This window comes from Mytilus trossulus, chromosome 13 (assembly GCF_036588685.1).
Source record: "Mytilus trossulus isolate FHL-02 chromosome 13, PNRI_Mtr1.1.1.hap1, whole genome shotgun sequence".
NCBI lineage: Eukaryota > Metazoa > Mollusca > Bivalvia > Mytilida > Mytilidae > Mytilus > Mytilus trossulus.
This window is the reverse complement of record NC_086385.1, coordinates 29,103,044-29,119,282: the sequence shown is the minus strand read 5'-3', so window position 1 is coordinate 29,119,282 and position 16,239 is coordinate 29,103,044. Positions and strand designations below refer to the sequence as shown.

At 32.3% G+C, this 16,239-nt stretch overlaps 1 protein-coding gene across 1 annotated transcript; it reads right to left on the bottom strand.

Annotated features, from left to right (window-relative positions):
• Positions 1-223: 223 nt before the first annotated feature.
• On the bottom strand, positions 224-14,641 carry LOC134694223 (serine/threonine-protein phosphatase 6 regulatory ankyrin repeat subunit C-like). The gene is made up of 5 exons (XM_063555221.1): positions 14,464-14,641; positions 11,281-11,510; positions 7,798-7,945; positions 6,028-6,081; positions 224-4,845 (listed from the first exon to the last, which is right to left on the bottom strand). The coding sequence occupies exons 1-5, from the start codon at positions 14,639-14,641 to the stop codon at positions 224-226; spliced, it is 5,232 nt and encodes a 1,743-aa protein (XP_063411291.1).
• Positions 14,642-16,239: the final 1,598 nt, after the last annotated feature.

Sequence of the window (16,239 nt, the reverse complement as noted above, 5' to 3'; positions counted from 1 at the left end):
GTATCTTTTCAAAAAATTTCTAATGACATTGGTGTCTTGAATTTCTCAATAAACGTCATAAATAATCCTAGGTTGGACTGATTAATCCAAGACACAACATACAATTTCTAGGTCCAAAATATTGAACAAATTCTATTGACATTATGTACATTTTGCCCGAATGATTGAAATAAAACATGACCTATATATACCGAAAGATTATGAGTTTGAATGAAAGTATTTCCTAATCCTTTTTGTGTTTCTTTATCATCATTATCACAGATTGATGTCCATTATCTGTTGCAATGTTTAAAGGAGATTTTCCGTCTTGTCTACACGTGTCTGTGTCTGCTCCTTTTTCTAACAATAAACGTACAATATCCTCATGGCCTAGGTCACTAGCATAAAACAATGGTGTGGTACCATCTTCTTTTGTCAAATTGATGTTAGCTTTGTAGTCCAAAAGACAACTGACTACATGTTTCCAACCAATGAAACATGCAATGTGTAATGGAGAAGAACCAGCTACAACGTCAAAAGCATAATCTACTGACTTCATCTTGACATGATCCTTTACATTCGATGACTCATTCTCGGCAAGGCTATCAAATAATAGTTGTTTGACTTGGTCTAATGTTTTCCTTGGATGGTTACTGAATGTATCTGTTATACGCTGTTTGCTGTAGATACAAATGTCACAGTAAGCATTGTTCTCTAACAGTAACTGAGTTATTTCTAAATTTCCATTCCTTGCACTAAAAAATAAAGCATTACCACCATCATTTGTCTGAATATTGGTGTCCTGTTTATGTTTAATTAATAACTGGACCATATTTAGTGTGTTTAGTGAACATGCATATGTCAGTGGTGTAAAGCCATCTTTGGTACAGAGATCACAATTCGGGTTCTTCTCTAATATCATGCTAACAATAGAAGAATCCCCGGTGGAACATGCAATGAACAGTGCATTTATCCCATCATTGTTACGTAAATCAATATTTGGGTTCTTCTCTAAAAGCAACCTCACTATATCAGAATGTCCGCTTTGACTTGCGAGTAAAAGAGGACTACAACCATCCTTGTTACATAGATCAACACAAGAGTTCCTCTGTAACAACAACTTTATTATATCAGTATATCCGTTCTGACTGGCTAATAACAGAGGACTACATCCACCTTTGTTACATTGATCAACATTGGGGTCCCTCTCTAACAACAACCTCATAATATCAGTATTTCCATTCTGACTTGCTGCTAACAGAGGACTGAAGCCATTATTTGCACATAGATTTACATTTGCCCCCTTCTCTAACAGCAACCTCACTACATCGGTAAATCCATTCAGACTTGCTTTTAACAGAGGACTACAGCCATAATGATTACATAGATCAACATTAGGGTTCCTCTCTAACAGCAACATTACTATATCAGTATGTCCATTCTGACATGATAATAACAGAGGACTAAAGCCATCATGATTACATAGATCAACATTAGGGTTCATCTCTAACAGTAAGCTTACTATATCAGTATCTCCATTTTGACTTGGAAATAACAGAGGACTAACGCCATGTGTGTTACATAGATCTACATTAGGCCTTCTCTTTAACAATAACTTCACTATATCAATATGTCCATACTGACTTGCTAATAACAGTGGACTACAACCCTCATTGTTACATAGATTAACATCAGCACTCCTCTCTAACAGCATCCTCACTATATCCACAAACCCATTATAACTTGCCATTAACAGAGGACTATTGCCAATTATGTCACATTGATCAACATTAGCATTCCCCTCTATCAGCAACCTCACTATACCAGTATACCCACGACGACTTGAAAATAATAGAGGATTACCGGCATCATTGGTACATACATTAACATTAGGGTTCTTCACTAATAGCAACCTAACTATATCAGTAAATCCCTTTTGACTAGCTACAAACAGAGGGCTAACACCTTTAAAGTCACATATATCAACATTAGGGTTCATCTCTAACAATAACCTTACTATATCAGTGAATCCATTGTGACTTGCTATGAACAGAGGACTAACGCCATCAATATTACATTGATCGACGTTAGGATTCCGCTGTAGCAGCAACCTAACTATGTCTGTAAATCCATTCTGACTTGCAAATAATAAAGGACTATTACCATGACTGTCACATTGATCAACAGAAGGACTCATCTCCAACAGCAACATCACTATATCTGTATGTCCACACTGACTTGATAATAACAGAGCACTACATCCACCCTTGTTACACAGATTAACATCAGGGTTCGCCTCTAACAACAACCGCACTATATCCACAAACCCATTCTGACTAGCCAATAACAGAGGACTAAAGCCATGTATGTCTTGTTGATCAACATTGGGGTTCTTTTCTAACAACAACTTTACTACATCAATATGTCTACACTGACATGCTTTATACAGAGGACTACATCCATTCATGCTACATAGATCAACATTAGAATTCTTCTCTAATAACGCACTCACAATAGTTGAATACCCAAAATAACTTGCAATGTACAGTGCAGTGACAGAATTCATGTTACATATATCAACATTAGGGTTCACTAACAAACTATATATATCATTTTCTTTACTAGCAATATTCTCAGTTGGTATATGCAGAGAACTACGTCCATATTTGTGACATGAATCAACATATAAACTGTTAAGTGATACACTCATAAAAGTAGTATACCTTTTTTCTAAACATGCGTTGGACGGTTCAATAATATTGCAATTATTTAATCGACCAGCAACAAAGTTCCTTTCTATCGACCTTGTGTCTGTTGTAATTTCCAAAGTAGTAATCCTCCGGTGCATGCAGCAACGTCCGTATTTATTACATATATCAACATTCGGATGCTTTTCTAATAACATGATCACAATGGCAGTGTGCCCGTAATAACATGCAACGTATTGTGCATTCACCCCGTAACAGTTACACAGGTCAATATTTGGGTTTCTTTCTAACAGCAGCCTAACTATATCAGTTTGTCCTTCCTGACTTGCGATAATCAGTGGAGTATTTCCATACTTGTTACATAAATCAACATTTGAATCCTTTTCTAATAACATACTCACAATAGTGGTATGCCCCTTCCAACATGCAATGAACAGTGCAGTCATCCCCTCATTGTCACGTAGATCAACTGTAGGATGTTTTTCTAACAGCAACCTTACTATATCAACATTTCCTTGCATGCTAGCTACGGACAAAGGACAACGACCATTTAAAATGCATTTGTCAGGGCTCCCCTGCATCAGCATACTCAACCTTTCATTATTTTCATTTTGCTGTGCGCTAAGAAAAGTACTAAAGCCCCAATTGAAACAAAGATCAACATTGGCATTCTTTAGCAAAAGCTCCTGCAATATATTAGTACGTCCCAGAACAACGGCTAGGAAAAGAGGAGTAAAACAACTAATGTCATCTAGATTAACATGGTTGGTCCATTGATGCACCGACATTAATATGTAAGAAAATTTATGTAACCAAGCTTCGAACAGATCAATAGTCCTTACTTTGTCACATTGATTTACATCTGCCTCATTATCTAATATCCAAAGTACCATATCTTTATAACCCTGATAGCAAGTTAATATCAATGGCGTAATACCTGGTTTCCATTCGTCTTTGATATTGCTTAATGATAGTTGTTGAGACTTGTCCATTTGACGTAAGTACTGCAATAACCGTTGTCTAAATATTGTTACTTCCAGATTAGCATTATTGATTACTAATACCACCCTTCCTGCTGACCATATTTCAACCAACTTTTTTAAATATGAATCTAGATAGTCATCTGGTATTTGGATAATGAAATCTATATTTTCCTTTTTGTCATCGTGTGATTTCTGCCAGATGAAACGTTCATTGACTAAATTTATATTCCCATGATCTATTAAACATTCAATCATTGTTTTACCAAAATGAAAAGCAATGAAGTCAAATAGTTTATCATGTATGGTACTATAAACTCCATTCTGTTTACCAATAAATGTACCATCTAAAGTGTCTAGTGCATCTTTAAGTACTGCCTTGGGTGTACCTCTGTTCAATCTACAAGCCTCGCATGTATCTTCTAGGATCTGTCGTTGTTCATCTGTAACTTTACCCTGGAACCATTTTTCCTTAAGTCGATTATTAAACAAAACACACAAAGCAAGACTGCAAACTTTATGTTTTCCTTCTTTTCCATTTCTACTCAAATTGTCTAAGTCATTTTCGTAGATTGCAAATGGGTTTCTAAAAAAATCATAGACATTTGCGTCTTTCTTTTTATGACAAAGATAACATAAAAGTGGAAAAAAGTCATGATGCTTTTCAACTTTATTAAGATTCTTACCTTTTGTACCAATATAAATATCTACCATTTTTGTTTTCTCTTTAGCTGTAAGACTTAAGTCATCTGATATTAAGTTACATTCACAAGACATAAAGGGGGATAATATTTTAAATTTATCGTCTTTATAAATTTGTAACCTACAACATACAATAATCTTACAGTGTTTGTCTGCAATGATTTTGTTTATCACAGGTAACTGTTGTTTCCAGTTCTCAATTTGTTGACGGTCGGCAATGAAATTTCCGCAAATATCATCTATAATGAAACATGTCCGTTTACCAGGTTGATGATAATCTCTTATGTCTGTTGGTGAATAGACTGGTATTATTTTGTATTGTTCCTGTTGTAAAACTAGTGCTGCATGCCTAGCAATAAATGATTTCCCAACTCCTGGTGGTGCTGTTATGGACACGCAACTGTTCTTCTGTAAACATTGAATGACGTAATCACTGGCCCTCGTGGTGACAAACATCTTATTTTTCTTTTTCCAGTCTTCAATTTGATTATTTATCTGGTCTGAAATATATAAGTATCGTTAAATGAAAAACATATTCTGGCGAACATTTATGTTGGACGCAAAAAAAGCAAAAACATAGGTACAATTGAACAAACAGAAAAAAAGCTAAAAAAAATCAACATTTCATAAAGAGCCTATAGACAATACTAGAAGATTCTTTTTATGAAGTATCAAAGTAAGGGTTTCAAACTTCCGACCGTCATATTGCCAGTCATTATCAAAATGTAATATTGTACATTATTTTGTGGTATAATTCATCCGGTTTCATACATTGACAATGAGGCTCAGATGTAATAAAAACTTTACGATATCCACAAAGCCGTTCTCTCTCCTATATTTTGACATCACCATCATATGCTCATTGCCATATTGTAATTACCATGAGCAACAAAGAGTACAAATGGTGGGGATTGTTTCGTTTTACATTCACCCCCAGTTAGTGTGCTACTCATATTTTAGTTTTCTATATACTAATAGTGTTTATTGATTATTTTTTTTGTCTTAATTAAGAATTTTTTTAATCAAATGTATAAACACGTCGAAGTGTTGCCATTCAGAAAGCCGGATGAACAGTTGTGCAGACATTTGACGAATGGATGGACATACTTACGGTATACTTTACTAAGTTATGTATTAAACATGAGTAGAACTGGTAAATAAGTAAACGATTAAGCCAACAGTTATGAAAGGGAATTCATTATTACCCACCAATCAAAAAAATCAACTTGGTGCTTCATAACATCGAAACAGAAAATTTATCAAGCAAACTCAGTGATGTAACCCTTCCTTAAAAGGACTCCATATAAAGTTCCAAGTAACAAATCAGCCATGTACAAAGAAAGTTCAGCAATTTCTTTTAGAGAATATATCACATGTTGACTAAAATAAAAAGCAATAAAGAGAGGCTAAAAATATCCAGAGATACGTTCAAATACATAGATTCCCAGTTAGAGGCACATATATGTGGCGGAAACAAATGTAAAAATATTTCACTCAAGAATGATCTAGAAAAAAACCACTCTAGAATTTTATATGTGCACACATAATGATTCAAATATTGTAATAAAGTTTCCTTCTCACTTGTTTGTGCCTTCAGCAATATTCAGCAATATTGAAAAATCAATGAATATCAGTACTTAGTAAGCAAAGTAAATTACCTTGAATGTGTTTTGGTGGCACCTCGTCAATTCTAGTCAATAGTTCTTCTTTTGCTGAAAAGTAAATCCTGCACATTTAGAATAAAAGTATCATGATAACAAAAGTTTCACAGGAAGACTAACCATCAATTAGAATGTCTACGATTACCTCAAAAATTGGAAATGATACTTTAGAAGTATACAAAGATTATGCTCCGCAAGTAGAACCCACTGTGTTGTTCAAAATAAGAATAAAAGTCTATTTCGTAATGTCACGGTCTAGAAAAAAAGTAAAATATTGTGGCTATGACAATCGGAACATATCCGTTTCATCCGTGAGAAAGAGAAGAAAGATACCAAAGGAAAATGCAAGCTCATGAGTCGATAACAAACTGACAACGCAAAAACTGAAAATGACCAAATTTGGGGGGGGGGACTCCGAAAAGGTAAGCAAATCCTATCTAACAAATGACATAGATATTTTGTAACTAGTGTAACTGGTATTCAGAACCATTTTTGTCTTCTCTTTTGTGTGGTCTCAATACATATTTGAATGTATTTATCAATTGAATTTCAGACACACAATTACAAGTTTTAAGCTAAAACTTCCCAAAACAGGATATTTTCCAAATTGAAATTCCTCTGAAAAAGGTTAAACATTGTACAAAAGAAAGTCTGTGTATTTCTCATTGCAAAACTGCGTACGTAGACCTTTAAAGTCTCACAACTACACAAAATGGTGTCATTTGATAGTTGATTTATTGGCAGCCTTTTGATTTCCTATGTTTTCACGAATATATATTCATCATGTTGTCCATCCTTCCATATGACCGTTACAAACAGTTTGTAGACGACAACTTGAGTATGCCTTTCCTTTTTTTTTGTTCGAACCTTGGACACCAAATGAATGGAGAGAAGTGTATTAATATTTGGTTCAAATGGTTAAAGGTCAAGGTTGCTATATCAAAAGTATAAGCAGTCAGATATTTTTAGTTTCCCTTATCTGATTAAATGAAACGTATACAAGAAATAATTATATTAATGATAGCGTTAACAGGCCAGTAGGCCAAAATTTAAAGTAAACGTTACTTAAACATTGGTTACCATACGATGCTTCCAACTGTGAATTATTATTAAAATTTAACAATGATAGTACATATTAGAATAAGAAAATGCGTTATGATTGCCAATCAAATAATTTACCAAATTACGGAGAGGTTACAAAGATGCCACCATACAGCCTGGAACAAAAAACTTATAAACCACATTATAAACTTAAAGTCAAAGACAAAATAAAACAATTCTACCGAGAACAACTAACAGCTTGAATTATATTAACAAAAACTTCATGATCAAATATTTGTATCGTAGGAATTTTAAGTAATGTGTAAGCAAAATTAATGACTTCTCAACTTACCATGGCTTTTCTAGCAAAGAACTATTTTGAACTATCGAAGTTAACTTGTGTGACCTTAATAACTTTCAGTTAGAGCATCAGTTAGATGGGAATATTTGTTGTGTAAATGAATAAATGTGCTTATATACTACGAGTGAGAAGGAAGACAAATTCACATGGACATTTTTGAGATATTGATCATTCACACATTCTTTGTAGACAATTGTGACTTTATGATTTTAGATCTGGTTATTATACTATTGAGTTGGTACAATTATATTACACTTAACTGAGGTAAACAATTCATCCTACGGCATTGTTGAAAATGGCAATTATGTTTTTTACACAAGTGCTCTAGAGAACTAATAATATAGTAATATTTATCGCACACTTACTTTTCTTCAGCAGCCATTTTAATTCCTCAATCTCATTTTGTGAGTGTTTGATTTCCAAAATGATTTCTTTATTTGTTTGATCAAGAACTTTAGTTTTTAACTCATCACATTCCTTTTGCATATGTTGTCCGCCTAATCTACCAATAGCCTAGAATAATATAAGAAAGTTTGGGTTTTTTAAATTCAATAAAGCCTTAACGCTTTCCCGGATTTATCTTCATCCTAAACGCTCAAATTGAAACACGTTGTAAGCCATAGATGAAGAACAATGTAATAACGTGAGGAGCTACATGATCAAAAGAAACTAGAGATAACAGTCAATTTAATCTAAGACCAAATTTGCCCTAGGGAAGTTAAACCATGAAGCTAATAAAAATAGTTTTTATAAATCATAATGATACACTCTGGAAATTACACTTCAACATAAGCAATATCAAGCAAGTGCTAGTATAGAAAAATAAAACTTTAAAAAAGGGACTTCCTTTATCAGAAACGCTCACATCTTAACATTTGAATATGATAGTAAATCGTTTTACTCGTCCAAATGGGTCAATTAAACGCATGTAAGAATGAAGTAAATCTTGCGTGAAGTCATACAGTCCAGTGTTACATATTTTACCAGTACGATTTGAAGTCAAAAAGGATGAGTCAGGTTTTAATTTATTCAAATAACTAATAAATGACTTACCGATATGTTCACAATGATGAATTATTCGAAACACTTAGGTTTCTCTAACCCTGGGTATATTTTTCCTCAGCCTTATTTGGCAAAATGTTTTTGAGTTTTCGATTTCTATTGTCCTACAACTTCTTACATTTAATTTGGCCTTCCAACTTTTTTTTTATTTGAGAGCAATGTGTAGGCGAAACAATTGTCTGGCATCCAACAGGATATGCCTGAGGCTGGTAATTTTTTTTTCTTCAAATTAGCCAATCGTCTTCCATAATCTTTATTTCTTTTTTCATAATGTTTTTATCTAATCTTATTATTTTTTTATTTTTTTTTCCAATTTGCATGGTTTTTTTTAACCTTTATTAAAGTGATATTATCTACGAGATATAGAAAAAAAATAAAGATTTTTATGGTTCAACCATTCTTGAAAGTGAAAAGTGAATCTTTTAGAAGCCAGTTTGATTCCATTTTGTCAAAATAAGATAAGAATCATCGCTGATGAATTATTCACTTGCAATTCATCCTCATTTTAAGCATTTCATGTGACCTTCAAGTTAACCATTGGTTACGCCTGAATGAGCCGTGTTCAGTTATTAAAACGAAATGAATGTCAATATTGAAAGTGAAACAAGGATAAACCATTTGATTGACAAATTCGATCCACAAAAACTCATTCTAATACAGGTAAAAACGATGATAAACGCATATTTGAACCTATATTATGATATCAAACAGACATAGAAAAATTCTATTGCACGAATTTGCTATCTATTTAAAATCTGTATTTATATTTTTGTCGAATAATTAACCGTCGGCAGTCTTCGGAGTTCACCTCGATAGTTTTTTAAATGGCGTCTAGACTAAAAACATACGAATTGCTGACACATATTATTGAGCCCATGCATTGTAAATTGTTTATTTTTGACTTTTTTATAATTATGATATACGTTTTAGTATTTTATCAATCGAATATGAGAATTTGTGTTAAAACCGGTGAACATAAATTTGAAAGTTAATGCCCCTTTAATATTATAGCACAATGAACATTTGCTAGTAGATTGTTAACTTATAACTTTTGTTTTTATGAAAATAAAATGTAGAAATATGAGTGAAATATCATATATTTCAGATAATTTTGAACAAAGGATTCTTCAACATATGTTTTAATTCCATCAAAACATTCAAATACTGGTACAACTAAGCACAGGGGTGCTGTCTTAAATGAATAAAGATTTACTGTTTGTTTCTATGGCGCTGTAGAGTATGAATACAACTTCTAAGTTTATTTTGTTAAGTTCTGTTTGACCACAATTACAAATATGTGTCTTTCGATGTTGTGATGTAACACTATTGTTTCAGGTAAGGGTGACGGTTGGTTCCTATTAAAACATGTAAACCTGCTGCATTTGTTTGCACCTGACCGAAGTCAGGAACCTGATGTTCAGTCATTGTCGTTTGCTGATGTGGTTCATAAGTGTTTCTCGTTTTTTTTTTAAATTGAATAGACCGTTGATTTTCCCGTTTGAATGGTTTTACACAAGTCATTTTTGGGGCCCTTTATAGCTTGCAGTCCGGTGTGAGCCAAGGCTCCGTGTTGAAGACCGTACTTTGACCTATAATAGTTTATTTTTACAAATTGTGACTTGGATGCAGATTTGTCGCATTGACACTGATACACTGTACCACATCTTCCTATATCTAATTAAACAATAAGTTAAAGCGGCATTGAGTATGATTTTGACAGTATAAATTGCAGTAGCCAGTAGTCGGTAGTAGTGTTTCGGTATTATCTTTTCTAAATATTAAAGGCAAAGTGAGCATTCCTTGTCAGCCATTTGGACAAGATCTATCGCATTTCATTTAATTTGCTCTATCTGGTATTTTGGTAAGATTTAATTATGCCAAATCCACTAACAGACGAAACACACTATATACTATTCTTGGATTGGCAGAAAGTGAATAACATAAGACTCAGTTAGTTAATATTATAAATAACTTCTATTTGAATGCTACTTTTCTTTATTTTAGTAACAGGAAAAGTAATGTACTTTACTGTTTGATATTGTGATATGTCGAATGTCTGTCAACATGTTCATCAGTAGTTTATATTTGTTAAGTTAATGGAATTTGTAGTTCCAAACAATAAAGCAATTCTTGAGGGATCACTCCAATTAATTTTTCGATACATGTATAAAAAGAATCTGTAAAAAACTGTTTTAGAGTCTGAATCATGGTCTTTTTATTAGTTCAAATTAGGCTTGGAACTAGTTTTAAGTTACTGCTAGTACTCTATGTACTGTTAGTCCTTTTTATTGTGATAGTTGGGTTTTTTTTGTGTGGGTTTTAGTACTGATCTAACGATTCACTTCGTTTTTAATGATTTTTCCAATTATATCTTTTTGACTGCTGTTCTATGTTAAGTAATGGTTGAGCATTCACAAGCATGTTTTCCTGTGTGTATGCATGTTCAATGCTAGGAGAATGTGGTATAAGTTTAGTTTTTGGTTGCAATCTGATGTTTGTCATTAGTATAATAAATCAGTCCATGCTTTGATCTAATTTTGCAGACCTTGATACAGAATCATTTTAAAATATTTAATATTTTCTTTATTTTTAGAAATTGATGGTTTTGAAGTTCATTCAAAGAAACTTTAAACCTCCGGGAATATTTTAACATGAAAAGTAGCTCTCCAAAACAAAATTTGAAAAATGAGGAAAAAGGGGGGCCAAAATGGGGGCATATCGTACCTTGTCCTTTGAAAAGGTCTGCAAAATAATATATTCTACTATACTTTTGGTATAATACAAACCTGACTCGTGTCTTCCCAGGCAGAAGTAAAAATAACATTATCTACTGTGCTGTTCTCCAAATGGGCTAGGTAGTTCCTGTAATACTTTATTCTCGCCAAATCTGAAGCTGTGGTTATTTCAGTAGGACTAGGCAGGTGGTCATATCCTTTTTGTGGTTCACTTAAATTGGTGAGATTTCTCAGTAATGTTATCATCAAAGTTACATCAAAGTTGTCCGACTTTGGAACATCTGTCAATACAAATCTCTGATGAAACAAGAGATAAGTTGAAATATTCGCTATCATCATGTAATTCTATAAGCATGAAAAATAATGGATAATTAACATAACACTTTTGGTTAAAAGTAACTGTAAATTCAGAAATAGTTTTGTCTTTTTAATATTCCGATTTTTGGAACCATGATAAAAATGAATATCGTTGAATTGTTATGATTTTGTGAAATGATTTATTTAAATGTTATCGAAATTGGATAATTTATTTTGCACAACCTGTCCTGCCGAAATGCTTTTTATAATAAAATAAAACACAAAAAACTGCTCGTTCACTATACTTCTTTCGCATTTTTTTCTAATCTAATTGAGATTCATAAAACGTCATCTGATACAAAAAGCATTTTGGGCCAACACAACATAATGAATTCAAATTATTGAGAATTTATATCATGTAAAAATTTTCAATTTAAACCAGACAATCATCCAAAAGGTTCAATTGTACGTCATCTTTATTGATCATTACATATATTTTTTTTTATCAAAAGCCAATGAGATCGCAGAGCATAACTTTATCAATGTTCATGAAAGTATGGTGATGGTCAGATGAGTCTTTTCAGATAGACATGTACACATCAGGTGCAGTACAATTGGTATCGTTCATATTTTCACAATACTTGCTCATAAAGTTGACTTTTTGCTTAAAGGTACCGAAAAAAAGACGTGTGCACCCATTATTCTCTATGCCAACTTAAGTTGAACTGTAATATATAAAGGCAACAGTAGTATACCGCTGTTCAAAATTCATAAATCGATAGAGAAAAAACAAATCCGGGTTAAAAACTAAAACTGAGGGAAACGTATCAAATATAAAAAAACTTCGACACAACAGAGACACATCACCGAAATGTAACAAGACAGAAACGAACTATAATGTAACAATGGCCATTTTCCTGACTTGGTGCAGGATATTTTATGAAAAAACGGTGGGTTGAACCAGTTTTTGTATACTTTATAACAATAATAATAACAACTAAGACATACAAGTAGCAAAATAGATAATATTAAATCCAAATTATCTATTTTTCTAACTAAGAGGCACTCTTATTTTTAAAACAAGGTTTTATCTTGATACATACCAAATTTCCTGACAAAACAACAGATATTATTAATGCTCCTTTATTACGCTTATCATAAGGTTATCATACCAAGATACTAATCAATAGAATTTAATTTTAAATAAGTTCTGATTGAGATCTGGGCTTAATCATAATTTTATACAAATTGTTCGATACGTATACGTCGATTCGTGCACGTATCCAGATACTTTAATAATGCAAATGCTCTAAAAATAAGACTTTATTGTTGGTCGTTTATACCTTATACCGTCAATCCGGATAATTACCAGTTTACCTACGAAAAGGTATGCTGGTATTATAACAGATAACAAGAGGCCCCCAGCATAACATGAAACTGTGTTTTAATTATTTCAATTATTAGTGTCATTTAAAAACAACGTGAACCATAACTCCTTAAAGAACAATCAAAAATCGTAGAACTTTAGCTCCAATTTGTTATTAGTAACAACATAATAACAGTTGAAAAACATGAGTTAAGGTTGTTATCGTATTTAAATCAACCATTTTCCAATCAATCAATGACTATAACTCCCGAACAGCAAAAAGAAAATGAAATCAGTTGATTATGTATCGAACATCCACTTATTTAGATCAGAACAGCATTGGTAAAACAGTGCTCATTATACTGCACAGAGAAGAAAGAATATCAAATTGTCCAATCAATTAAATAAAAAAATATTGAACATATAAATTAAAAATCGTCAATCTCGAATTTGTACTCAATTTTGTCATCAGTAGCATATTAAAATTTCATATAGGAGGTTATAGAAAATTGCACAAAAAACAACTAGAACTGCTAGACCTCACGCCCTTCCTCCATAACGCATGTCTACAAGACGGCACCCAAAACGCCAAATTTGATATGATCGCCAAGGAGACCGTTATTTATCAAGGACTAAATGACGTGGGTATTAGTATCTGAATGTCATCAACATGCCTTCCGCAATGACCGAAAAGACCTCTTCATTACCAATTAAAACGAGAAAACTAACAGCCTGATTTGTGTCCCAAACAATAAAAAAAAATACAAATATGACAGACAGCAATCAGCAACAACCAAATATTACAAGCTTTTAAAAACTTCAGCTTTTGTTTGATTCAGTATCTTGATACTTGTGTTGTCGACGAACCCACGTTTTGAATTTTTGTTATCCTTTTATTTTAATCGTTGTTTTTTTTCAAAATATTGACGATTAAAAACTATTCTTGTCTCCTATTTTGCTAAAAAGCAATAAATTTTATCGTTTGTTATTAATAACATCACTCAGTATGTTTCTTTGCAAATGACAGGTTTTTTTATCATGGACACAACAAACGTTTTTGATGTTTATAAATTGATTAAATGGATTGTTGAAGGTGGGTTTCACTGTGACAGCTAGTTGAAACCATTACATACATATCAACACCAAATGTGTTATTGTTACATGAGTATGGGCACTGCTTTGTACTTGATTAACAATTTTAACGCTATTTCAACTAACTAGCTTACGAACTATGTTACTTTTTCATACGAAAACTTCATGCAAGTTTCACTGCTGCTTAGTTATAAAATGCTTGTTTAAGAGTGGTTCAGTATCTTGATAGATACTTTATTACTTACAAATTTAATTTAGTAATGTCATATTTAACTGATTATAATTGATATCACAAAAAAGGCAACAGTAGTATACCGCTGTTCAAAAATCATAAATCGATTGAGAGAAAACAAATCCGGGTTACAAACTAAAACCTAGGGAAACAACTCAGTTTGTTGAAACTTATCGACTTACTGGTGCCATAACATTTTATTGCTGAGGGTTTTTAACTTGTCTCTGTACATCTTATTTTTACTTACCCGGTTTCCTAGGAAATAGCAAATCCCATTGCCGCTGGTTTATATTTTTTTTGTCTTTCAAGTCTCTCAGTTTCTTAGTCTCCTTCTTCAGGGATGCATCTAAACAGGAAGGATGGAATTCACTATCAAACAAAACTCGTGTTGCACGTGGTGAAATCCCTGTCAGTAATAAGCCCATCCTTACATAGTTTTCTTCTTCTTTGGAAAGAGAAGTCGTCTTATTTTTGTATGTTTTGATTATAGGAATTTCATAAGCATAGACTAATTATGGCAATCCACATATATTCTTATAATTGAGCATTGTCACATAAAATTCAAATGTCGGAACCTTCACATTTACATCTGTATTTCTATAATGACTTAATCAAAAGTGTTCATCAAAGAGTCATATGAATATCAAATTATAGAAATTTAACGTTTAGTATGCATTGTATTGCACCTTCACATACATAATAAACATCAAGTTGTATTCATCTACATATTCTCCCTTGCTCTTATGTTATACTCAGATCATGGCAGAACATATATATTTCAATCGTTTCATCTACCTTGTTGCTATCTTCTTGATAATGAAACCGTAATTTTATCTGAAAAAAAAGAAATTTTAAGTGATCGAGATTAACTTTTGAAAGGTGGTAGTTTATTTAATTTAGATAAAACTTTATCAAAAAAACATGTCGATTCCCAGTATTACCTGTTCAAATTTAGAACATCGCCAAAATATAGCTATTAATACTTCGATGGTATGTATGTTATAAGGTTAATATTAAAATAGACATGTTTACCAAGTATTAAGTTGAGGTAAACACACTTCATAGTTAAATATTAATTATATACTTTTCCAGATAATAAACAAACCTGATTAATTCATCCAACACCTTTAATAGAAAGTATTGCTTGTTGTTGTCGTTGTTTTCCGTTAATTTAGGGATACAAACTACTATATTTATACATGTTATACAATGGTTTAAACTATATTGGAATGTTTGTAATTCATAAACTATTGATCATAAGGGCTGTTCATAGTTTTGTCTTTCGAAATGATAGGCAAAAAATCCCACGAAAGGTCAAATAAAAATCATCTATGCGGCCTAATTCACTCAGATTTATTCGATGTGTTATGGATTCAAAAGTTTAAGACAATGAAAGAACAGTTGCAATGTTGATTGAACAACACAAACTTTAATATTCGATTCCCTTGAATCGTTCAGTTTTATTTTGTTCAAGATGTTTTTGACGACTACATGCTGAAAATTATCTGACATGGCCTATAAGTCAAAGTACGAGGAAAAAACATTAATCTTAGAAAAAAATATACCATGATGACAAAATGGTAAAACAAATTAAGAAAGATAACATATTAACATAAAAAAATAAAAGCACAAGATTGAGCAACATTAAATCATATTAATATCAAACTTCTAGTTTTCATCGATATTTTACTGTTTATCAACAATTTCAATAGTAAATAATCTCATCATGGATACTAGGTACAACAGAAACATATTTAAAAGACTAACCATCACCATGATTCAAAAAAGGTAAATACCGAAAAAAGTACAAAAGTGATTAGCATGGAGGACTTAAAATGAGTGATACAATTACAACACAAATTGATGAAAATGTCCTGGAAAAATGTTTTTTTCTTACAGTTAAATGGTCGACTTGAATGACAGATTTATAGTACTCACAATACACAAGGAATTCAAGAAATATGCTGAAATGTGCGTTTCAAACAGAATACGGCGTGTTTCTGCAACGATATCTAAATGACAA

Excerpts from the sequence above, each read along its gene's own strand:
- LOC134694223 (XM_063555221.1), bottom strand. The coding sequence starts at position 14,641 with ATGGGCTTATTACTGACAGGGATTTCACCACGTGCAACACGAGTTTTG. Across the intron at positions 11,511-14,463 it reads GCTATTTCCTAGGAAACCGG|ATGTTCCAAAGTCGGACAAC; the intron begins GTAAGTAAAAAT and ends TTGTATTGACAG. Across the intron at positions 7,946-11,280 it reads CCTGGGAAGACACGAGTCAG|GCTATTGGTAGATTAGGCGG; the intron begins GTTTGTATTATA and ends ATATTATTCTAG.